The sequence below is a fragment of the Anser brachyrhynchus genome, assembly GCF_964034855.1.
Source record: "Anser brachyrhynchus genome assembly, chromosome: 4".
Classification (NCBI taxonomy): domain Eukaryota; kingdom Metazoa; phylum Chordata; class Aves; order Anseriformes; family Anatidae; genus Anser; species Anser brachyrhynchus.
In genome coordinates, this window is record NC_137698.1 from 9,556,137 (window position 1) to 9,582,280 (window position 26,144).

Below are 26,144 nucleotides of genomic sequence, written 5' to 3' on the forward strand. Positions count from 1 at the left end.
TGTGTATGTGTGTGTGAAAGAGAGAATCATGATAGCATACTTGTCACGGGGAGTGGTTTGCATATTAATAAACAGTATATATGAGCCTTTTCCACAGAGATCAGCACTCAGAGAGGCTCCTGTGCACTGAAGAAGAGACCACATAGCACTGCACCAAAGTGAGTTCCGTTTCAGCTTTCCTTACTGCAAGAATTTGACTTCTCTTCTTTCCCCTTTCTTCTAATCTTATTCTGCCCTCCTTAGGGCTGCTTCTATACCAGCTGCATGGTGCTTGTTTTTGACAAATATTTCTACATGTATAGCAAGTACTGAAATTATTTCATTTTTACAGTTTTGTTAAATTTATTCAGTGTAACTCTGACTACAGCTGCTGGCACCATGAGGGATAACCACAAGCTTTACACATAGTCTGCAAGTGTAACTCAGCTGCCCCATCTATATACCTTTTTTTTCTGCTTACAGGGGCATTTTAAGCTCCCTGCTCTCTTTTAGACATCTGTACAATCACATGCACTCCTACAAGCAGAATTCAGAGGTTTCTTTTCTAGAGGCAAAGAAGCAAATTACTGGCGTGTTGTAAAAGCAAGCCCCCACTTCTCACCAGTAGCTGATACTATCAGTATTGAGCTGCTTCGATAATCCGGGTATTTGTCAGATACATCCAAAGAAAAGGCAGCAAAAAGCTGATGTGGGGAAGCTCCTGAGGTTCTGCAGTGGGCTTCCAGTAAACAAGGAAACATTTTAAAGCAATATTCTATTAGACATGAAGACTGACATATGCACTCACTTACATAACCAAACCAAATCTAGGCTAATGTCAGAGGAATTAGATAAATATTAAACAGCACTAACCAATTCCTCCAGGTCATTTTTATGCACTGTTCTGTCCATTTTCCAAATTCCTGTCTGTCCTCTGGTTCACCAGTGGATTAACGTACTCTCATCCTAATTCTCACCATTATTTTATAGAAGAAATCCTCCTGCATCTGCTTCTACTTGCTGCATTTTCTCCTTTCCAAAATGTATGAGTTTCATTGTTGATTTTTATCTTTTGCTTCAAAATGATGTTCTGAATCTTCAGGATTTTTTTTTCTTTAATATCCCAATGCCTTCATTTGTCTGTGTGTATAATCTTCCTGCACATTTCTTCTGCTAAAAGCCAGCCTTTATTGCTTATTTCAATATAACCAAAGAAACAAGCCTTAGTTTTAAAGTATTTTTCCTGAACATCTATGATCCTTATAACTATTTTGAAATGCTGGTACTTTTACATGCAAAAACTGCAAAGCAAGAAAGAAAAAAAGTGGTCAGAGAGGTCTTTCAGAAGTTTGCTTTTGTTTACTCTTTTGTTTTTAACCCAAAAAGAATCTACCACTCCCTAAAAATGTATACATAATGTGAAAACCCCGTCTCAGCAGCACACAAACATACTAGATCTATTTGGATAGAAATTACCCTGAAGCTCTCTCAATTTTAACCTCCCCCCCCCCCCCCCCAAATTATACATAGGGATTCCTAGAATTCTGGTTTTGTGCAGATAATAAATGTTTCAGCCTGCTGTCCTCAGTGCAGCACTCATACTCCACTGAACACAGTCTGCTGCTCTCAGGGTTTGCTCATCAGATTTCTGGTTGCTGTTTGCCATACACAGCCTTCTATTAAGCTGTTACAAAGTAGAAACAGTTGAAGACGGTGCTCATTTTTGAGCAAAATCTTACAGGAGTAATTACACTAACAGCTACAGCTGCTGTTGGATTAGCAAGCGGTATGCCACGCTGCTGAAAGCTATGTGTATTCACATCTGTTGAAGACTTATCATATATGCTGTAAATCTCAAACAGGTGAATATTTTCACCCTTTTACCAGGTAGTCCAGGAAGAAAATGCAATAAAATAAATTGAATCTGCCAAATTCCACATAAGTCCTACACATTGTAAAGAACCTCATTTAACTATAGATGATTTGTTAAATTTCCCATGAAATAAACTACAGCAAGGAACTGAAAAAATTAAATACTCTATTTGCTCCTTAGAGGTGACTATAAAGTATTGCTGGAACGACTCTTTAAAGCAAGAACATGAAATGGAACAGGAGAAAAAACAAAGACATTCAACTAATACCAGATAGACACTTCTGTGCTTTGGATCTGGGTAACAAATGGCAAAGACATCTTGTGACACCACCTATTTTGCACCAGGTGGTATTTGTGGGGATGGGAGAGTGGACATTACAACCTTCATTGGCTGCCATTTCTAACTCCTACCCACTGATAGATGACATTAGGATCCTTCAAATACAGTCTCATGCTGGGCTGAATTTGAGGAGTAAAATAACAAATAAAAATATACAGAAAGTAGGATTTGAAAGTCTTCACAATCTTTCTGTAGTAAAGTTACTTGCCAACCAAAAAGAACAAATAGAAGATACCAGTCTCTTTAACTGCGTGCCATAGGTAAATGAGTATTTTGTGCCAGATCCTTCAGGCAGGCCAAGGAACCCAAAGTCATGGGCACTGTCCCAGAGCTAGACTCTGCCTATTGTATCCATGAAAAAGACTGAATTGTCTGTAAACTGTTGCCCAGTAAGTACATTATTCTTAAGTGTAGGGACAACTAGGTTACAGATTTACACGCCAAGCAGTTCATGAATATAAGTCAAGGGATCTACCACCAGATCTAGGTGGTTCCCCAGCCTTCTGTCCAGGTGTTACTTGAGGGTGTAGGTCCACACTTCTCCTCATTGATCTTCTCAAGCAGACTGGCAGTATCCAAAGAGCACTTCGGTGGGTCCTTGGTCTCCTCCAGCTCATTGTGCTGTGAAACCAATTTCAGAATATCTGAAAAAACAGGAGATGAAAACACTGGTGCAACTAGGGTGTGCGCCACCAGGCCTAGGCCAGAGGAGGAGGACACAGGAGGCCTCATGGACAGTGCTAGATATCTCTGCAAACTGAATAAAACTATAGCAGGTTACATCCATGGTAGCTACAGGATGCACATTGTCCTGAAAATCTATCTAACCCTTTCTCTTTTAAGTCTGAAGTGTTCTTTAATCTGAGATAGTTTTGGATTCACAACATGTGACAGTTAAAGAACAATGCAGTTTAGACTAGCAAAGAGAAAGAGACGGTGTTCATATTTCCCCTTGTATATATACACACACACGCATGTGGCTGGGGTAGGAGGAAAAAAAAGCTCTTTTTTTTTTTTTAAACCCAATGAAAGATACTAGGTGGTCAAGATGATTAGATGATTGTTACAGAAATTATGGCGTTGGATGAGGTTGAGAGTTCAGGATGTGGACATGAAATTGTCCTGGCAAGACCAGCAGCTGCTTTTGGAGAGCTGACAAATCCACTTAACACACAGCTAAGCAACTTGCAGCTATCCTTTGCTTTATAGGGATATTGTGAGAGGGTGCTGATTTATCTGAAGACTACAGAAACAGATGCAAGGCATGAATTTTACAAGAATGACTGGTGTTGGCAAGAATTATGATTATTTAGGCTTTTGTTCTACCACAATATGCTTCAGGGAATTTTTAAAACATCTGATGAGGAAATAAAAGACTTAAATAGTCTCTCCTCAGAAATTATCCAGACAAAGGAGTGGCTAGGATATTTCCTGAGATTTATCCTCTTGCAATTTTATTTATCCATATCCTTTGTTCTCAGGTGTGTAATTTATTCATTTGAAGCTCATTACATCTCGGGAGGCTGTACAAAACAATTTCAGAAATTTATTTACATAAAACTGGGACCAAGTAATTATAAATCAAAAGGCTGAGGATCAAACAGAAAGCAAAATCATCACAGATGCTCAGGTCATAAACCAAAAAGCCTGGCAGATGAGGCAGGAGAAGCTGCCCTTTCCCAGGACATTTGCTGCAATACTGAGCAGATCACCACTGTGATGTCTGGCTCAGTACTGATCATGTGAAGGCACAAGATTCATAGCTGGCCACTCACAAGGAATTAAGCATATGCTCACATACAGAACCACTCTTTCATCCAACACTTGTTTTGACTCTTAACAAAAACCTAGCTCAAAATAGAATTAGGACCAAAACCTGTTTGGTCCTTCCTCCTTCCACTGAGGATGGTATCCCACCCTAGACACTTATCCATGGCCTGCTGCAGCTAATCGAAAGAGTGTTCCCAAGGACAGTGATGGATGTAGGGGTAGGTTTGAGGGGATGAGGCATTGACAATGGAAGGAAGAGAAAAAGGTACCCTCTACGTCCTAAGACAGTGCTACTTCCCTACTTTTTAACATTTTTTGTAGTGACTGTTTGTGCAGTTCTACATATGGAAGGGCCTATCTTACCACACAAAAAAGCCTCCCATGGAGAAGGTCAGGGAAAAAGCAGGAAATAGTACCCTGGATGGATTTCTGGTTTTTGTTTTGTATGTTAGTTTATTTATTTGTTTCCATTTTTATCTAGGAAGGTATAACTCCTCTTTCAGGAACGTAGAAATGCAACACCTTCCCAGTTGCATTAGTAGCAAAAAAGACAGTACTTAGCCTGGATCTGCCCATCACCACCTGTCTGCTGCCTTGTGCTGCTGAGATGCAAGCACCCCTCATTTACTTCAAAGTGAATGTGATGAACTCCAAATACTGGAGTTCATATAGTTTTGGCTGCAGTCACATGAGGAGCAGTCACTGCAAAGACAGCTGGGAGAAAGCCAATGGACACTTGCCTCCTCCTTCAACACTGTTCCTTAGAGTGCCAGTCCATCTAAACCACTTTCACTTGGAGCTCTTGCCTTCAAAAACTTCTCAGAAAAAGCATTTTCCCAATCTTCTGCTTAAACCAACACAGATAAGGCTTTCAAAAGCCCTCACGCACATAGCAGAGTCACTGAACGTATTACTAGCACTCCTCAGTAATCACGCAGCAATGCCTTAAGGACCCTTCTCATGTTAGAAGACTCATTTCCACCACAGGTTGCAAATAACCAATGCACTGGATAAAGGCATGAAAAATCTCCCTCTCCCCACTCAAAAAAAAAAAAAAGAAAAGAATGCTTGGAGTGCTAGTAGCTCTTTGCAGCTCTGCATGTATCTAATCTTGAAAATCAAGCTAAGGCGTATCAGGCTGTAACTATTATGTTTAGGATTTGCTATTTCAAAACTCAGTCCTACATCAAATAGCATAAACATTTACTTCAGACGATTTGTGTGTTAAACAGAAGAGAGGGTGCAGTGGTTTTTTTTTTTTTTCCTTCTCTCTCCAAGGTCCAGATTGCTATCTGGCATAGAAAAAGTAGGGATCAAATTAAAAAGTTTACTTTCTATAATTGGGGTGGAGTGGGAAGAGACCATTGACATCAACTCTCTGAAAAGCAAACAGAGCCAACAGCAATTATATAGAATTACTCAAAGTTTTTCATTTTGCTGTGTCAAAACAAAGACCACTGTTGAAATCTTCCATATGAAGACTTGCAAAGTCTTCCATTAATCTACCAATATTATCCGATCCTCAAAAGAGGCATGGAAATTTTCTTAGCTAAAGAAGAGTTAATAAATTAAAACATCTTTAGGCAGAAAAAATAATATTGTTTTCAGTTTTCAAAGACCTAAAATCTATCTTGAGCCTCTAATATTTTTGACTCCGTGTTTAAAAGCAGGTGTTCATGCTTGAGAAAAGGACTTTTGTCCGTGTTCTGAGAAAAATGAGGATTTTTCCTTTTAGCTGCATGATTAAAAAGGACCATCTAGGTTCTTCAAACAGGACTTTGAAGCTGAATATCTGCACTCTCTCTTAACTTCAGCCAAAATCCTGGGTATTTATCAGCTCACTTTTTTTTCAGAGCTATAGACAGAAGCTTGACAGGCTCTTTGAATTTACAGAAATAAGCAGTCTGGGGGGCCGCACAGGTCTCTCCTGCCTGGCTGTGTACCTCGTGGAAATGTGCACTGCTTTAGTGGAAACAGCAGGAAAAAAACGTCACTTGGAAAGGGAAACATTTTAAAATTGGGGAAGGAGAAAACTGCTTTAGTCCTCTGCTCTCCAGTTACAGGGATGAGGAATCTCTATGTTTGAGAAGGACAATCAGCAAGACAGGCAAAAATAAACTTAATATACGTAGTGTTTCTCAGGTGAAATGAAGCATAGTAAGTTTCTTTTAACCAGTGCCTTTCCTGGATAATACATTTCTTTATGCTTCACAAAGTAACAACAACTCTTCCCAGCTCCTAAGCACCCAAAAATAAACAAAATAAAAAATCCATGCTTTATATTTGGATAGGCTACTTCTGACAAAATAGCCTAAAGAAAAACTCTTTTAATGTGTAACAACACTTTTGTCTATGTATGTAGTGAAGAAAAACAGAGCCAGACAATTTCTCCCCTTTCCCTTTCTATATCATGTTTCCTAACTGGCATTAGCACTGTTGGACCCAGTAGCTGGGTTTGGGAGAATGTTCGGCTGAGATGGATTAGAAGAACTTTAAGCTGTGTAAGGTGGCATGGTACATTTAGGACATCACAAAAATACCTAGGTGAGTAAATTTAAGAATTACCTGAAATTGCAGTACCAACCTCCTCGGTAGGAAATCCAAATTCAGGCTGTTGGATATGCATCCATTTCAGACCTACTCACCTATTTTTCAGGCCAAATTTGCACAAACTCCATGTAAAGAAACAGCAACTACTTTAAAAACAGTATTAAGGAGGAAGGAAAAAATGTCCACCAAGCTGTCCAGCTTCGTTTGGGAAGACCCAACCTTCTCTATTTTGACCAGTGGCTAGTCATGGTCTCCAATTTCACCAGTGCTACCCTAAGTCATACTAGCAGAGAAATATGAAATAGAGCTCCCTCTGTGAAAAAGTACTGACAAAAACTCAAGCTGACATCTCTGTCAGCTTGTATAGTGCTTGCCTACCATACTTGTGTACTACTTGCCTACATCAAAGTTCTGGCAGGAATCTTCTGTCGTATTTTTATGCTATACTTATATGTTAAACATAGACCATCTAAAAGGAGTTCCTTCTCTGGGGTTTTATTAATAAGAAACCAAATGTTTACCAGTTAAACTAAAAACATTTGATTTGGAACACAGAGAAGAAATCTGTGACACAGGTCGACACTTGCCACCTACATTTGCTGTCCACAAGGTCAATCAACCCAGACCAGCACAGGTGTTAACTTCTGCTGATTGCATGTCTTTTTCTTGCCCCAGATGGGTCTGCTATGTCTTATTTTTACACAACGACAACTTGTGTCAGTGCACCAGTCATGGTTCAGAGTTATTTGTACACAGGTACCCTGCAAGGCCCTGGCTGCCCAGCCCCAAAGAGCTCCCAAGGTAAACAAATATACGTACAAAGCAAAGCACCACCTCTTCCAGAAAGACAACTTGATTTGTAGAGGTACACTGGAGAACCTCAACCCAACACTACTGGTGTTGCTTGCTGGAGGAAAAAAAGTTAGATGTTTTAAAAGTCTTCTAACAGTGATGTAACCAGACTGTATATATTATAGGAAAGAAAACCCTTAATTTTTCACAGTGCAGAGTACAATAAAGGGGGACTGATGAGTATTTCCTTGCATTACTTAGAATGCTGGATTTTTGACAACAGAGATCTCTACATGAGGGTGTCTCAAGTGGGCAAAACGCATGCTGTGCAATTGTGATTTACAAGTGGACAGGGACATCTACTGTCTCTCAGGAGAGGCAAAAGTATTGCACACCTTGCAGACACTGGAACTGTTCATTTCTGTGTCCTCCGGGTTTCTTCATATAGTTTTCAGTTTGGCAGTATTTTTTTTTCCCCTTTTCTGTACTCGTACTACCTGAAACTCAGCATTGTAGCTCTCAAATAATGAAGTGGTATTCAATCACTTTGGATATACATATATATTAAATGATTTAGTTGGTCCTCACATTTCAGTCCTTCACAAAACACACCGGGAGGATGAGATAAAGGAAGACAAAGAAAAATCAACCTCCTTTTCTTTCTTCTAAAGTTTAGCAAAAAAAAAAAAAAAAACAAACAAAAAAAAAAACCAAAAAAACTATTCCGAACACAACCTTTTCTTTCATTTAGAAATCTACGTAGAATTGTTTAGGAAGCACTACTCCTGACATTTCACAGTGAATACAAATAAAAAATAAAACCTACAAACATTTACAAATGCATGCTTACAATAAAACTATAGAGTCCTCTAAAATGTCAAGTATTTTTGGTAAACTCCTTGTAGGGTTATTTTTTTGTTGTTATTCACAGATGGAAAAAAAATTCATAAGCTTAAATATGCATCAGCATTGCAAATATTTAATTACTTCTTAAAGCATATTTATTAGAAATTTGTTTAGCTTTGCTTTAAACATTTCAAACAATAGTTTCCACTACTTCCTTGGTAGACCAAAATATTCCACAGCCTACTACAACAGCCAGAAAGACTTCCTGAAATTCTGCCAAAATTCTCTTTTCTTTACATCACCTCATTACTCCTGATTATACTCCTCTTTCTCATCTGTATATAAAATTCTCCCACAGTAAAAATTAGACTGTTTCAAGATGCTTGGCCTCCAGAAAACTATGCTTCATTCATCTCTAGACCAGCCTTCCTCATACCTTAAATGCTGTCCCTTCCTCTCAAATGACCACACAAAATCGGAAGTAGAGAATAATGGAAAACACCCTCTCATCTCAGCCTTTCTTCTTACACACACTTCATAGATGTATGACCTGAACTTACTATGTGTCAGAGGTTTCAGGGAATTTTTGTTTTAAAGACTATGCCCTGTAATAAATCTGTGCACAAAGTTTGAAAACACAGTAACAAAATCACATCACTTACCTGAGGCATGCTTGAAAACTTTGGAATTGTCAGAAGGTTTCTTTTTAGAGAAAACAACAGCTAGGCTTGTAATCTGCAAGTTCTGTTTGCCAAACAGCAAATTTATTTTCTGTTAAACAACACATGTAGGAAACTAAGCATATTGTAAAATATAACTCATTTTGCCTGCAGCTTCCCTCTTTTATATGACACAAAATTAAACACTTCCTTGGCTTCAGATATAATGGCAGCAGTGTTTTTGGTACGAAGCACTTGCAGATATCTCCACTGGTAGCACCCAGTGTCTACAATTGCTTCCTATCCTAGTTGCCAACTTTGAAACATCTCCCTTTACTGATAATCTCTTCCAAACCTGCTGTGTGCTGAAGGGGAACAGGTGTCTTTCATGGGAAATTAAGCAGTCTCTGCTGTGCTCATTTGCTGTGATTTTTTTTTTTTCCTTTCCTACTATTTGTATGGAAAGTGGATGGTTTTACTTCTGAGGAGAAAGTGGTAAATGCAGTTTGTGCACTTCAGCATGAATGAAGTACAAGCCTTCCCCTTTTCGCTGAGCAAAGAGCCTCTCCCTCTAAAGTGAAAGCTGATGATACATCTGCCCTCAGGCATATGTTTTCCAAGGCAAGATGACTAAACAGAAGGTTGCTTCTCTTGCAAGGCCAGTTAGGAGCGCTTACTCATATATATATATACATATATATATATATAGTTCCCTTTCCTTACTGGTAGTTCCAGTACGCTTCATTGGGTTAAAAACTGGCTGGATATCCGGGCCCAAAGAGTTGTGGTGAATGGAGTCCAATCCAGTTGGAGGCTGGTCACTAGTGGTGTCTCCCAGGGCTCAGTACTGGGGCCAGTCCTCTTTAATATCTTGATTGATGATCTAGATGAGGGAATTGAGTGCACCCTCAGTGAGTTTGCAGATGACACCAAGTTAGGTGCGTGTGTCGATCTGCTTGAGGGTGGGAAGGCTCTGCAGGAGGATCTGGATAGGCTGGACTGATGGGCTGAGGCCAACTGTATGAAGTTCAACAAGGCCAAGTGCCGGGTCCTGCACCTGGGGCGCAACAACCCCAAGCAGAGCTACAGGCTGGGAGATGAGTGGTTGGAAAGCTGCCTGGCAGAAAAGAACCTGGGAATACTGGTTGATAGTCGGCTGAATATGAGCCAGCAGTGTGCTCAGGTGGCCACGAAGGCCAACAGCATCCTGGTTTGCATAAGAAGCAGTGTGGCCAGCAGGTCTAGGGAAGTGATTGTCCCCCTGTACTCGGCTCTGGTGAGGCCGCACCTCGAGTACTGTGTTCAGTTTTGGGCCCCTCGCTACAAGAAGGACATGGAGGTGCTCGAGCAAGTCCAGAGAAGGGCGACGAAGCTGGTGAGGGGTGTGGAGAACAAGGCTTAGGAGGAGCGGCCGAGGGAGCTGGGGTTGTTCAGCCTGGAGAAGAGGAGGCTCAGGGGCGACCTTATCAGTCTCTATAGGTACCTTAAAGGAGGCTGTAGCGAGGTGGGGGTTGGTCTGTCCTTCCACGTGCCTGGTGACAGGACAAGGGGGAATGGGCTAAAGTTGCACCAGGGGAGGTTTAGGTTGGATATTAGGAAGAACTTCTTTACTGAAAGGGTTGTTAGGCATTGGAATGGGCTGCCCAGGGAAGTGGTTGAGTCACCATCCCTGGAAGTCTTTAAGAGACGTTTAGATGTTGAACTTAGTGATATGGTTTAGTGGGGGACTTGTTAGTGTTAGGACAGAGGTTGGACTAGATGATCTTGGAGGTCTCTTCCAACCTAGACAATTCTGTGATTCTGTGATTCCCTTTCCTTATTGGTGCAATGCAAATTGTCTGCTTTGCATGCTTTATTAATAACTCTATGAACTTCATGTACATAAAAAGGATGATAAATAACATGCAAGAGCTACTTTAAGGCTGAAACATTCTCAATGAGAAAGACTTTTGCATTAGGGGTGGATGTGGGTTCTTTTAGCCAATACATTCAAGTCCCAGCTGAGCTCAGCTGACTCTCATATTAAGGTGCTATGTGCACAGAGTTTCAAAGCTTATTCTTGGTTTAAAGAGGCCTTATGTGTTCCCCTTTCCTACATAATCCTTGTTGTACAATCCAGTTGATGAGTATTTTCTCTTGTTGCTTCTTACACTGAGAAAACCATTGAACCTTCCCTCAACATGACTCTAAACAAGAACTGAAGGAAGAAAATCACTTAAAACCTAACGAAGTCATTTCAAGCCTTCTTTTGGGTTCTGTACAAGGACTTGTAAGAATTTGATGGTGGTTTTCTCAGAATAACAGCGTAGACTAGCTGCCATAGCAAATTTTGTTTCTAAAATAACTCATGTCAGTTGCCTATGCAAATAGGGTAATAATAGTTAATGAGCCAAATTTCAACACTTTGCCAATTCTTTTGACTTTGTCTTGAATGAAGATCTCCATAAGCACTAGAGGCTGAGCAGAGCAACCTTGAACAAAATTACTACACAAGAAAGGAGCTATTTTCTGTTACACTATATGATTTTAGATGTGCACTCTGAGAAACACTTTAGAAATGGCCTGAGTTTGAAGTCACAACAGAAGTAAGTGTAGGCTGAGTTCTTCATACCACTGAAAAAACGAGCCATATTTCTGGAGTTATCTAAGGAGCAACTGCAGGTTGAACTGTAGTTGCCCTTGTCTGAATATTGTGGCTGACAACTGCAGAGCAAAGTGACTAACGCAGTGATTGCAAATTACAACACACCATAGCTTAGCGTAATATGTCCATTGTGTTGTACGAGCATGTTTCACAAACAAACACAGTGTTTCGGTAAAAGGGAGTTTGGTTGCTCATGTTTAAAGTAACCTGGTGATTTCCCTTCCAAGGACCCAGCATGCCCCACTACAAGCTGACATACTTCAATCTGAGAGGAAGAGCAGAAATCAGCCGCTACCTGTTTGCCTATTCAGGCAAGAAGTACGAAGACCACAGGATAGAAGCAGCAGACTGGCCCAAAATCAAACCAAGTAAGTTGCATAGATTCTTGTATCTAAAGCTCCACTATAAATGATGTCAAAATGCAACTGGGGAGGTACCTATGTGTTTCATGACCAGAGAGACATGTTCAACTCTTAGCTTCTATGAAAGATATGCAAATTTTATTGCATGGATTTGAGATAGCCAAAATGTCATTCCTGATGTTCAGACCTAAATCTTCAAGCATTCTAAAATGAATGACCTGCTGTCATCTAGATGGGCTGTTACTCCCGATCAATTCAGTTCAGCTTTTGCCAGCCTAAAGCAGACCAAATACATGCTAGTCTTCCTGAGTACTGTAGAGGATTTGGTCTCAAAAACTACACTGCAGCCTTCACACCAGTTTTACAAAGCCAAGTTGGAAAAGAATTGCCAAGGAGGACACTCCCTTGTAATGAGAAAGGTCTTCAAAGAAGGAAAGAGATGAGAGAAAATTAAAGAAATCAGATGACTTAATGAGGAGGGAAAAAAAAGGGGGGATCAAAAGAGGTATGACGGTATTGTTGTTCCCAAGAACAGCACAGCCCTACAAAGCCTTCTGAGAGCACGCTGCAGGCTACCATGTTCTGTTCCACGTTTTTTTAGTTAAAGAAGCCTCCTTTGAACCTGGGTGTTATTTCTGCTCGCTATATTAACCTCAGTCCAAATGAAGCCAAGCTTGAGTTGGGAGACCAGGTAGACGAAATCAGAAATATTTGTGCCTTCATTTTGTGGAGTTTTCACATGCTTTGTATACAGGCTATGAAGCTTTAAACATCCAGGAGGAAGAATAGCACCTTAAATTTGGGGAAAATGCACAACTAATGCACAATGTGACTCGCATTAATTAATTTCTTAGTAGGTTTTGACGCCCTTTAATAAGTCCAGTCAGCAGGATACCTGATTCTTGTAGGGTGCAATTAAATTCAGCCCTTTCCCAAAATGTTCTCAGTGACTTGAACAACAAATATGCAGCACTTGCTGCTCTCCTGTAGCAGTTGAAGTGAACTGTGATCTTCAAATCTAGAAAACATTGACTAACAACCCACAAAGAGGAGTTTAAGCTAAACAGTGGAAAGGAGGCTATTTTCAGTTAGAGATGACTGACTTTGGAAACCTCTTCTTTGAGCTTAAGGCTTGCTGACCATGTGGTATAGCCTTTCTCTCTCTCCCTCTCCACTCAGGGAAGTGAAACAGAAGCTAGAGGAAAGACTGAGAATTCAGATGAATTGAGGAAAAAATCTTATTTTTGACCTTTTTCATATTTAGCTATGCACATATTCAGATGCACACAGCAACTTATGTTCTGAAAAAAAGTTCAGAGAATATTGGCAATGTGTAAAGCCAGTATCCAAAATTTTAGAATTTAAATAAGACAAATTAAAAAGACAAAGCATAGATAGTGACTTAAAGGCTACAGAAGTATTCATATCTTAGGAAAAGTTATTCAAACAGTAGGTCTATTAGCCAAGGTCAAGGTGTTGCATCTCTAATTGAGTATTTATGATATCCCTAGAGTCTGAGCCAGCACAAGAAATAATGCAGGAAAATTCTTCCTGTGCACAATTCTTCAGTGTTCATAGCATGAACCTCCCTATGAAGCGTTATATATACCATTCACTACAGTGTATGCCCAGCTGAAACACCATTACCACCAAAACACTAGGAGGAGAGGCACCTTAGAAATCCTAAGTCATACTGTCTGCAGCTCTATTTGCTGCCTTAATGAGTGATTGTAAAGCCATTTATCCTTTGGATGTCTTGGTTTCTCTTTCTGTGATGTGAAAAGTTTGTTAGAAGATTTACTAAGGGTTAATTAAGATTTCTCATTTTTCCTGCATAATGGCCTTTATAGCAGCCTCTGTTGTGACTGAAGCCTGGATGAAATTCCACAGTAGATGAGAAATTCAGTACAATGATTTCCAAGGACATGCTACTGCTCTCTGATTAAGGAAACCATCTGTGCAAAATTTATTCTGGTTTAGAAATTTCAGGCTTTGCTTTCAGTCAGTCAGTGGATGGGAACTGGAATGGATCATGCTAATTGAAGAGGAAAACTTTCAAATGTCAAGAAAAAGTTAGAGTTATTCCTGAAAGTGCTAATACATCTCATACCTGGATGCTATACTTCTGCCTCTGTGAGACTCACTGAATCCTAGTTCAAGCACCTATGTAATGGAGGCCTTAGCCACCAGTGGTGACTGCTTTGCAGACAGTTTGCAAGAGATTCAACTGAAACAAGAGTTAAGACATCTTGTTCTTGCAAAACGATGTAGCATTGCTAAGGAAATTGCCTGGAGACCAAAAAGCTGATGACTACCACGTCCTCCTCCTCTGTGGAGCAATTGTTACTCACAGTAATTCCAGACAAACTAATCTTCCCCAAGCAAATCATTAAGCAAAACTCTGCATAAAGGGTAGCAACAGGGTGTTAACGCAAACAGCCTTTCACTTTATGAGATCAATGGTCACTGCCCCAGTATGTCCACAGGTACCTGAACTCTGTCTTTATATGTCATGACTTAGCATGAGAAACAATTGCCTCTCAGCTACATTGTGTAGGGTTTGTGTGTCTTAACACGACAATAACATTTCATATGGCAGATGAAACCCTTCACTGTAAGGCAAACAAGCCACTTGCAATCCCTATTAACCTGAATTTTCAAAATGTGCCTCAGCTCCCTCCATGGAGGAGTGGATTGAAGAGGGAATGGCCATCAGAAAAAAAAACACCAGTCCTCATGAAAGCAAGTTACAGGAACTTTGCCAAAAAATTTCAGTTGCTACTGTGTTCAACACTAAGTATGAAATGAGGGGATCCCTCCAATCCACTGAGTACATGCAGGCGTAGTTCACTCTGCTGCTGGATTTTCTCACTGTCGTCATTTCTAGTCTAGAGATGACTTCTTATGAAGCTCAGGTATATTTTTCCCATTCTGCCTGCATTGTGTCTGCTCCCATAAGAACATACATTAAATTAGCAGATTCTAGTCAATCTCAGCCTGGCGAAAACAAAAAGGGTGCTAAAACAGTAAGGGAAATTACAGCTACATTTGATGCAACTGCAGCTAAAATAATAGCAATTTGGTACACCACTTATTTTGCAGCCCACAAAAATCATTAAAATTTGCCCAATTCATTGAACATTGAGGTTAAGAATTAACACAGTCAAACTGCTATGCACGTTTGCATACAATAAAGTATGTTTGCATTTACCCACTTGTCTTTGGTAGATCTAAAACCATTTTAGACTGCAGAGCCTGCAAGTACAAGGACAGCCTTTTCATGATTCAAAGGAACAAATCAAATTCTTTGACTTTCTCTAAGAGCACAAGGAGTTGTCTGCATAGAGGAGAGTTTGCTTCATCAGTTACCAAGAAATTAAAGTAAGGTTTCACAACAAACACCACCCTCCCACCCAAATCACCATCCCACATAAGTTAGAAAATATTGCCACTCTTCTGAGGAAGAGACTTCACTATTTCTTAGTTTTTCTGTAAAATTGAAAGGAAGATAGAAAATGCCTTCACTGAGATTAATGTGCAGTAAGTTCATTTAGAAAGCAGACTTGCAGCTGCTGCAAGTCTAATTTTGGACTGGACAGAAGAGTGTGATGTTTTTGTTGTTTGTTTTGGCATTTTCAAGTGGCTCTCCCCAGCAAGCTGGTCCTTTTAGCTTCTTCAGGCAAATAAGTAACTCCTTGCTCCTAGAAATACTGTCTCACTTGATTTTGTTTACACCCAAGTGGTAGGAGTTTATTTTGCAGGGGAGAGGTTTTATGTTTATGTTAATTTTATGTTTTATAAAATTAAAAACATGTTATTTGGCGTATAAGCTCTAGAATAATTTTTTCTGTATCTCAACATTTTTTGCTTTTTCTGCTGTTACCAATCAGATAGTCGCTGGTAAATTTTCCATTTCAGGCAAAATTTGTCATTTTTATATGAATAAGTTTAAGAAAGCTAATATGCAAGTAGTAGTGTTGATCAGCTTTATAACATAATTTAATAAATAAATAAATAAGCGTACTTGAATCTCAAACAGCAACTTTACATGACTTGTTGCTCTATATAGTCAATTGTCAAAATAAGTAAGCAAACTCATTTTTATACATTTCCTTTTGAGCAGACTGACTTGAATGTACCACATTTAAATTGCAGTCAATTCAAGATCTACGCACGATCACATAATAGGTGCTCTCAAGATCTGCATTATCACATAACAGACTCCTCACAAAGAAGTGCCGTTGCACTGACACAAGACATGATAAAGCAGAGAATCCCCTGTAATGGTGCACAGAGTTAGCATCCCCTTGAGATACTGGGCTAGCGTGCAGGAACAGCCACTGCTCTGTGCCTCATTCAAGGAATTTGAAGCAATGGCGATTACGCAGACTTTATAGTCATAGCAAAGGATGCTTTAATTGTACTAATAGTTGTAAACATCCCATAAACTGCTTAGGGGGTGGAATGATTCTTGAAAGGTCGTCAGGAAACTTGACAGACTAATTGTACTGAAAATATTTCCAACCTAATAAGTGAAACTTTAGGCGTACCTGGCAGCAGACAAGAATTTTGTGAGGGAGCACCCATCCTGTTTCCTGAATGACTTGCTGCTACGTAACTCTAGCTAAAATGGTACACCAATAACTAGCATTGGGTAAAAGGTAGGGCACAGCAGTGTCTTCCAGTGGAAATCTGAGCTGTAATAGCTACACCACTAAAGCTGGACTGAGGTTGGAGCAGAGTACCACCCTGGTCCTACATCTCTAGAAGTTACGGATGCTGGATGTCTCCAACTCCAGTCCGACCACTTCCCAGGAGCCTTGCTCCTCTGCCAGCCTTACAAAAAGTAAATCTTTCCTATGTTTCTATTGGAAGATGCAAAGTATCTGATGTGTTTTTCATGATCCAATTTAAATATTAATGGAAAGGAAAAGAAATAATGGTTAGTTTTCAATGCAAATGAGAATCTATTTCAAAGACACTGTAGTTAGAAGCTCTGACATTTATTTTCCCCCATTTTTGACCAATCCAGATACCTTACTATGACATCAATCTCAACTGCTTGATTACACCGCTAACACCATAAAAAAAATGATTAAAATATCCTGTTCTGTACAAGAAAGAAAAATAACCAAATCACATTTCGAAGACACAAGAAAGGAAATATCATATTCCATTTACCATCTGTTATGCTTTAAAGACTTCATTGCTTAGTAATGATAACAATATATCCACTGCCTCTTAACCCAAAAAAAAAAAAGAGATCCATTATCCCATTATAAATCAAACAATAATAATTGCTTTTGGATATTTAAAACCCATGGGACAATGTGCAGTAAAATCTACTCTGATTTATTAATTTTATACTGCATTATGAGTCATGTAAGTATGAATATTTCTGCTGCACACAAAGCAATAGCTGTATTGGCGTATTTTTAATTTTAAAAATCAGGGTGGTTTTTTTCTAGGAAAGGATAACCAGATCCTAATGTAAACAGATCAACAGTGAGAAGAGGCATTAATGATGTGTCCAAGGAGGGCATAGAAAATTCCTAGAATTCTGTGGGCCACCAGAAAAATAAAATAATCCAGAAATGGCCAAATCTCTGAGAAGAAGCACACAAAAGATCACTGCCACACTGCCACCCAGCTGCCTTTTGCACCTTCACCCATGTTCCTCAACTGTCAAAAAGATGCTTCATTTCCTCTTGCTGTTATCAAGCAAGCAAACAAGCTGGCTTTCATTTTCCTTCTAATGAGCAACAGATTAAAACGCCAGTTGAAGCTGTGGCTGTTCGACTTCCCCTCCGTGTGTAAACTCAGTGGAAAACAGTCTGTTCGGTTCCTGGATTAAGCAATTTCAGTTTCCCAACCTGAACTGTCATTGCTGTGTTTTGACAGCTATTGCTACAGTGGCTAGCTTAGTCATGTTGACCTAGTCAAATTTGCTTCAGACCAGCTGCAGTCTGACTGGGGCCATTTAAATCCTTCAGGGTACCCTTCAATGCTCCTGAGCTGGCTATACTTCATCTATTACCCTCTCACCAAGCTCAGCCTTGTTTTGGTCTGGGGTGTTTGGAAGACCACTGCAAGCAGACAGTGCTGGCAGTGACATACTCACTTAGCCACTCTACTCACATGAGCTTGAGAGATGTGCTGGTATCCGACATGAACAAATATTTCATGTCTCCATGGCTCTGGACACACTGGTGCCCAGGGCATTCTGCACTGTAAGTCCACAGCGCAGAACCAAAGCCTCTCCCATTTTCACCACCAGAGATATTTTCAGTTCAGCATGCTGGGATGCTCTTTTCCTGTCTGGATTCTCAGTGAAGCAATATGTGGATTGGCCAAGACCTTGCTGCTCTCTGGATAATAAACATGTGAAGTCTTCTATGCAACAAGTCGATTGTTGTTTCAATAACAACAAGCATTGCATGTTTTGTCCCTGGGGTAAAGCAGTTAATTCTCTTTGAGCTTCTGCTAGTCATCAGCATTGAAATTTATACTGGCCTCACAGTACGCTGAACTTGGGGGAAAAAAAAAAAAAAAGTACTGTGCTCAGATGCAGAAAAAATGCACACAGGAATCCTGGATGTTTTGTGCAGCTGCTAAATTAATTTTGCAGATATAGATTTGACATTTAAGTTCTCATACCTAATGTGATTTTCACATATTGCATGCTAAACCACAGAGCCGTGTGGCAACTTTATTATTTTTGTAAACAGGTCACAATTGCATCAGGCTTCATTATTTTTCTCCTTTCATTATTAATCTGCTTTTGAAGAAAGAGTGTTCCAAATCACTCACCATGAGATCCCATACAATCTGGGGTGCACTTTCTTAGCACGGGGGGAATAGGAATCAGAAAAGCAGAGACGTCAGTAGCATTCATGGAAAGCAAGTGTACATCTAATAGGCAGCTGAGCTGAGCTACCTGCAGGAGCAACAAAAGATTAAATCACTAAACACATTGAGTTGAACTGACACACAGATTCCTCCATTTCCCATAGCTTATGCTAATAAGGAGTCCGATCCAAGCCATATCTAAAATGATAATTAAAACAAATGACCTGAGGGAGCAGCATGGAGCTGGGACAGGGGAGGGTCAGGCTGGGTGTTAGGGAAAGGTTCTGCACCCAGAGGGTGGTCGGGCACTGGGACAGGCTCCCCAGGGCAGTGGTCACAGTACCAAGCCTGATGGAATTCAAGAAGCATTTGGACAATGCTCTCAGACATGTGGTCTGATTTTTGGTGGTCCTCTGGGGACCCAGGATTTGGACTCGATAAACCTTGTGGGTACTTTCCAACTCAGGATTTTCTATGATTCCATGATTCACAGGAAGAATGTATATGCAAAGACTGGAGCAATTTAGACTGCTTTTAGGCAATCTAGTTAAGCAATGCACACAGAGTTTTTTTGTAGATCAGGCTCATTAAGAACTAAATCCTGGAATAGCAGTGGCATTCCAGCAGTCCGATAAAGACAGTTCTCCTGGGCTTGAAAACACCTTGCACCTCTCCAAAAGCCCATGTTGTCACTTTTCCATTACCAACTTTTTATACTGCAAGCCAGTCTTAAGATGAGCACGCATCTTATTTACAAAAAGTGTAATGAAGATGAAGACCAGATACAAAGCATTTGGCTCGATTGATCAGAACTTGCAATCCCAGACACCAAATTTATAATATAACATCCTTTGAAACACAGAGATTTAAAATTCTGCTGGGGAACAGCTGCAGGTTCCCACAAGTGGATTCCCACCACCCTAAAGGAGACAATTTCACATTGCTTTGCATGCGATGGCATTCAGGGAAGCCCTGTACCTACAGTGCAATCAGAGAAATCTCCCACCCCGTCAGACAACTCTGCTGGCATTCCTAAATTACAAGCTAACAAAGATTTTTGTAGTGACCAGAATAGGTGAGGGAACCAGAATAGATGTCTAGAGTGTGTTCCTTCCATGCTAGACATGATTTATTGGACCTTGAATTCTCTGCCACGTATCATATTGATGACCCCTGTAGTCACCTACTTCTCAATTTTTCCAGCTTTCCACGTATTTCCCAGCTTCAGCTTTGCTCCAAGGTTCCAGCCCCATTTGATAGCATGCTGGCCAAAATGTAGCACAACAGCAGCCCAAGTTATCACGTACATTATATTACTAAATTAATGGCTCAAAAATAAGATTTATTTCTTATATCAAACTCTTACACATATCCATCATGCCTGCTTAGTTTGCCTTCCTCTGTCTTTAATGTCTGGAGGCTTTTTCCCCATAACTGAGTTTTTATTTTGAATGCAAGCCAAGTCAAGCAGATTTTAATATCTTCTTAGTATTTGTGGTTCAGTGTGAGATTTATATTTGTTTCTCGGTGAGATAAGCTTTCACACCATCTGTGTTGGAGAACTGTCACATGAAATGACTCATCACAAGATAAGTTCAGAAATACAGATACTTCTCTGAATCACTGCTCTTGAATTTAAATCAACAGCAAGCAAAAAAGCAACTTTATAGTGTTGGCCCAATCTTGTATTTCATAGCTCAGCTGGATCCTGCACTACAAAATCTTCAGTAGTGCTTTGCCTAACCTTGACAGTCACTCTCCTGGGAAAGAGAAAGCAGGGAAGAAAAAGAAAAATAAGCCTCTACTGAAAAGTCTCCCTGCATAAAGAATTCAGGATATCTAGGGGCACATTCAGGCTTCGGAGCAGGAGGCTAGGAAATAGGAAATGCAATACTTGATTTCTACACTACAGCTGCCTTCTTGCATTGTGATCTGGTTACCTCCTTAACCTTACTTTTCTTCTTTTTAGACCATGTCTATAACATTTCCCTACAGAAATACTGTGAAACTCTTAAGTGCTCTAATAACGCTTTCCCTCCAAGGCTGAGAACGGTAAAAGTGCAACTGTTACAGACTCCCACTGCTAAGGGCTGTGATTAAATTTTATTTTTTCCTCTCTCCAAGCTATCCCATTTGGAAAAATCCCTATTCTGGAAGTAGACGGAGTTATCATTCACCAGAGCCTGGCGATAGCAAGATACCTTGCCAGAGAATCAGGTAACATATTTGACAAATTTTTTGCCCTGTTCTGCACCAGCCTTTCATGTTTTGGAAAAAATACATCCAATCACAGCAAAAACAGAAGCAAACAGCTTGACAAGCCCAACCAGGCAGAAGGATTTCTGCAGGACACTGGAGCTGTATGACAAAATTTAGAGCCACTCAAATGTCACATAGAGAATAAAAAACAAACAAACAAACAGCATGGTTAAAATAACAGTCTGCAGCATAAAGTGCTATGATGTTCAGTTGAAGTCACTTGGCAGAGCTTTGTATTTGCACCATAGACATGTACATTTAGAGGAAAACTCACAAATAATCCCCCTTTACATCTGAGTTTCCCTCTACATTAAATGCCTGGGCTTTGATCTGACTTCCCCAGTGAACCAACTTTATTCTCCTGTCTCTGCATGACAGAAAACCTGTACCTGTGACTCCTTATGGCTTTCAGGGTAGTTTTCCACGCAGCTAAACTTTGAGCTGTCGTGCTAACCAGGAAACACCAGAGTGAGGAACCTTTGAAAGCACTTGAGATTGTAACAGCCAGCAGACAGAGCACTCTGAAGCAGATTTAGGTAGCTGTTCTGTGCTGGCAGAGAGATTAGATCAGATGGTGACTTCACTCATCTTTAAATACTACATGCTATGAAAGCACTCAACCGGCTAGATCAAGTGATATAAGACTCTTTAGTAATGTAAGTAATCAAAGAGAGTAGTCAGGGCTTGCTTTAGGTCGGCTAGCTGTCATTCAGACTCATCTGCAAAACTAGTCTGTTTGAAGGCAGATGTGTTGGTGGTGTGCTGAACGTCAGCAAACTGAAGACGGGCTGGGAAGTGCGTGCTATCTTTTTTTTTTTTTAAAGTATTCTCAGTAAAGTGACACAACCTGCCTTTCAAAATGTTTCCAAAATATCCCATGTTTTCCATCTGAGGAAACAGGGAGAAGCACCCAGCACTATTCTCCAAAACGCTAGCATGACATATTTTCACATGTCTAGCAATACCACTGCTGCCAATTTCCTCTCTCTCTGATATGATCTACTACTTGCAAGGGAAGAGAATGACGAGCTTCCATGTGGTAATATGAGGCAGCGAAAAATGATGGGAAAGTCTTCTTTCCACCCACACCACCTCCCTGCCAGTCTCCTATCAGGATGCTGATCTGGAACCGTGCTCCTTTTTGCGCTCCTTTTACAGTCAGAAGTTCCCACTTAAACATTCCCCTGATGGCTTTTCCCATCCGACTGCAACAGAAGCATCCCTCTGGAAAATCCAGACCATGCTGCTTATATTAGTGCAAAAAATAGATGATGATGCTGTAACCTCCCTTCTTATGCTTGCTTCACACAGGGCTGGCAGGTCAGACTCCCGTCGAACAGGCCCTGGCTGATGCTATTGTGGACACCATCGATGATTTCATGACGCTTTTCCCGTGGGCAGAGAAAAATCAGGAGGTGAAAGTAAGACAATCGCTAATTTAAACAAAGATACCACTTAAGCCACAAATGTGTTAAAGCCACAAACGTGTTCCTGAGCAGCTCCTCTGGAAAAACAGAGGCATACCAACCCTTGGGTCCATCACCTCAGCTCACCCCAAGAAAGCTGAGCTGGAGGACATCTGTGGTTCTTCCTCAAGAGTAACCAAGCCAAGGTCTTCTGCTCCCACCTCCTCCTCCTCCACCTGATTTTCACTCCCAGTGGAAGCAGTGATAGGTCATCATTAGCCTCTCCTCCCTGGCTCACCTTAAACTGAGGATGCCAGTCTAAGGTGAGCCAGGGAGGGGAGGCTGATGAGCACTTTGATATATATGTGTGTGTGTGTGTGTATATATATACATATATATGTGTTTGTGTGTATATATATATACACATACATACATATATATATATATATACACATACACACATCAAAATGCTCTTCAGAGGGGCAAGACAGGACACTCCCATCCCAGCCAGCACTGTACTACCTGTATCCTGTCACAGACTAAGCTGAAATCTACTTCTGCTAACTCCACAGGACTAACAGCTCCATCCCATCTACATTTTTTATTTCTACATCTTGATTTCTTCTTGACATTTAGCAAGTATCAGTCTTCAGTAAGTGCAGCTGCCAGGGACAAATGTTTTTCAGTTAATTACCAGAGTAGCATAAAGCAGTGGGTGCTGCTGAAAAGGTGAGGCTCGTGCCCTCACATCCCTCGCTGTCACCACAGCCGTGCTCTTCAGACCTTCTAGGCCCCGCCACTGTCCTCTCTGGTGCTTCTGCAAATACCAATGCCAAGGGTAACGCATGGCCATGGATACTTTAACACAGTCACAGGCAAGTCTTACAGCACCTGGGGTTTTTGGTGTCTGTCTCTCGTGCTATAATCACTCACCAGAACTGCAAATGCAAGCCTGCAGATTTGTTGCTCGAGCGACAGGGTGATGGATGAGTTAACTCCAGCGTTGCACTGGTTATGCACAGCTCTGACCCCAGCAGACCACCTGACCCTTTTAGAAAAGTGGTGTAACAGCACACGTAACCATTAACCGCCAGTGCAGCCACCTCCCTCCAAACATTTCAGGCTGAGGGGGATATCGTATTATAGAAAGCGTGAAAGATAAAATGCTGACAAAAAAATAAATCGATGAAATTATATGACAGCGCTCTGAAATCTTGCAGAAGGAAAATGTATGCGGAAGTTTTAGTATTCAAAAATACCTATTACTTCATCGCCTAGTGACTTCTTGAAGTTTGCTAATGCAGGGAGGGAAGCTTTGACTCACGACTTTAAAGCAGCAGAGGAACAGCCACACTCCTGCTAACGGAGCAGGGCAGAAGCACGGCTGCCACAGAGCTGCTGTCCTGCTGTTCTGTCACGGGGAAGCTCTCGGCTGTGCCCCAGCTCGTCCCAAAGCATTGCTCCCACACACAGGCCCAGATCACGCCACCACCACTGAACGCAGAAGGGAGGAGAGGTCACAGGCAACCCTCGTGTGCCTGAGTGCACGTATGCTGCGAGAGTGTGTGGGGGGGGCAAAGATGATGTAAAACCTTGCTGTTCTGGGTGTTTCTGGTATTTCTGGCACTATTAATGGTTCTCCCTTTCTCCTCCTGGGTCCGCTGCCACCACCTTGTGGTGGAAGTGCGGAGTACTGGAGACTCGTGAGCTAAAAAAATTTCAGTAACTTAAGTAACTTACACATGGCAAAGGAGAAAAGTCAGAAAATTTCCCTCTGTGACAGGAGGAACGCCTTTCTTTCTGACACAATTTGAGTGATGCGTTAGCGTACCTACCCAGTAGCAAGAAAAAAGGAAAGAAAATGTAAACCAGGCAAAGCAAAGTGAACATAGGTGGAAGGTGGAACAGATCACTGCCTTACTGACTACAAGATATAATACAGTGTAATAATATATTCTTACATACCCCCCATACCCACACATATTTTTGCAGGAGGTGGTTGTACTTAAAAAAAAAAAAAAAAAAAGCTACAGCACAGCCTACAGCTACGACATTTCTGGACTGCAAACTTCTGGCTGTTACTTGCAGTAACATCACTCAGTTACTGAGCTCTAAGACAGCAGGAAGAGATGCCAAGACTTCAATCTGGTCTGCAGAAATAGTGGTTGTATTCCAGCCAGCATCTAGTCTGCTGCCTTTTCTAATTTTTATTCTTTCTTCATTAACCTGAATTTCAAAGCCGTTGAAATAACTGTTACTATACAGCAGTGCTTATTTAACCTATGTTGAGTGCATTCCTCCAAGAATAAGTCAAATATTAACTGCACAAACTGTACCACAGAGCAGACCAGATGATCACAGCAGATTGCAATCTCACTCGTTTCCACGCAGGTGGCCAGAGAAAAAGAGAAATCCTTCCTTCTCCCAGGGAAACAGTTAACTCTTTATGAGCGGCCTCGAAACTTTTTGCTAGGGTAAACAGCAGAGAAACACCACTGCTCAGTCTTATCCTGCATCCACTAACGTGCAAATAAGGCAGGTACCCTTCAATACAGACCTTAGCCTTCAATACCACATATTTTAAGCAACCCAAATCTCGTTGTGTGGACAAAAATGGAGAATAACCCACTAACATAAATGATCAAAGATAAATCCAGCAAAAGCTCAAAAACCCGCTTGCATGCTTCACATAAGAAGGGCTGGCAAAGACAAGTAACTGGCCAAGATTTGACTGACAGCAGGAAAGACTTGGTTATGGGATTCTGGAAATTTGATAGCCTGTATAAGAAAAAAGCCCGTGAACTTCAGTCCCCCAAAAGTCCGGTTTTATAGCTCAACTCTTCACAGATCTAGTGCAGAGCTCCTGTCCTGTTACTATGTGTAGATAAGTAGCATCACCACACGTTGCCCCGTGGGAGCACTCAGCGTCTTGCCGTTAGCATTAAGGGAGCAACGGGCTTGTCCCATGGCTCACCAAGTCAGAGCCTGGGTGTTGGGGCATCTAACACACTTCACAGGTAATTACCTCAGTTTTCCTAAGCTGTACAGTGCCCCTTTGCTCATACTCAACTGACATTACACCTGCCTCTGCTTTTATTTATCTAAATAACTGCTATGTCTGCTTTATTAATCCTTACTTGGATGTTAACACATTACTTCCTCCGAAGAGAAACGGGGAATACCTTAAAATTTGGGCCAGACCAAATGATTCCACTGTCACCTTTTCCAGTTTTCTCTGTCCATCTTTCTCACAAGAAAGCCCCAAGAATTCAATTTTGCCGGCTGCCGTGCTTACCTATTGATGTGCATGTGCTTTGTTCTTCCCTCAGCAACAAGCATTTAATGACATCCTCACCAACAAAGCACCTGAATTATTGAAAGATTTGGATACTTTCCTGGGGGATAACAAATGGCTGGTGGGGAAATCTGTAAGTATTATTTTTATTTCTCCCTTTCCAACCAGACTGCCAGTAAAATGCAATTGTCGGCTATTGCTGAATTTCTGGATTTTAAGCCATCCCATGGTATCTTGTAAAAAAAATATGTATTTTTTCTTACTGATACACAATTGGTTGCTTAATTGCAAAGTGAATTTTGCTCATACCTTTAGAAAAGGCAAACCAGGACAGATTTGCATTTGCCAAACCAGTTTCCATGTTGACACAAAACTTTTTAAATGCCTTTGTACTAGTTAACAGAGATGTGAGTTTAGAATTCTGCTTAGAGTCACTGCTCAATTTAGTATATAAAAATAAGAAAAAAAATCAAGTCCTTTCTAAAAATACTAATTTGTATTTGTTAAGCTTTGCATTGTA

At 40.7% G+C, this 26,144-nt stretch overlaps 2 protein-coding genes across 2 annotated transcripts in view; one reads left to right on the top strand and one right to left on the bottom strand.

Moving 5' to 3' along the window:
* Positions 1-9,815, bottom strand: part of LOC308195179 (melanopsin-like) — an 80,276-nt gene extending 70,461 nt beyond the window's left edge. The window contains exons 1-3 of the mRNA XM_080592171.1: positions 8,813-9,815; positions 7,332-7,419; positions 957-2,836 (exon numbers count right to left, since the gene is read on the bottom strand). The gene's annotated coding sequence lies outside the window, so the exon portion shown is untranslated. The remainder of the gene's footprint in view (positions 1-956; positions 2,837-7,331; positions 7,420-8,812) is intronic.
* Positions 1-26,144, top strand: part of HPGDS (hematopoietic prostaglandin D synthase) — a 26,927-nt gene continuing 783 nt past the window's right edge. The window contains exons 1-5 of the mRNA XM_080592176.1: positions 1-158; positions 11,681-11,821; positions 20,789-20,881; positions 22,235-22,344; positions 25,659-25,757. Coding sequence (XP_080448302.1) covers positions 11,689-11,821; positions 20,789-20,881; positions 22,235-22,344; positions 25,659-25,757 — 435 coding nt within the window. The 5' untranslated portion in view covers positions 1-158; positions 11,681-11,688. The remainder of the gene's footprint in view (positions 159-11,680; positions 11,822-20,788; positions 20,882-22,234; positions 22,345-25,658; positions 25,758-26,144) is intronic.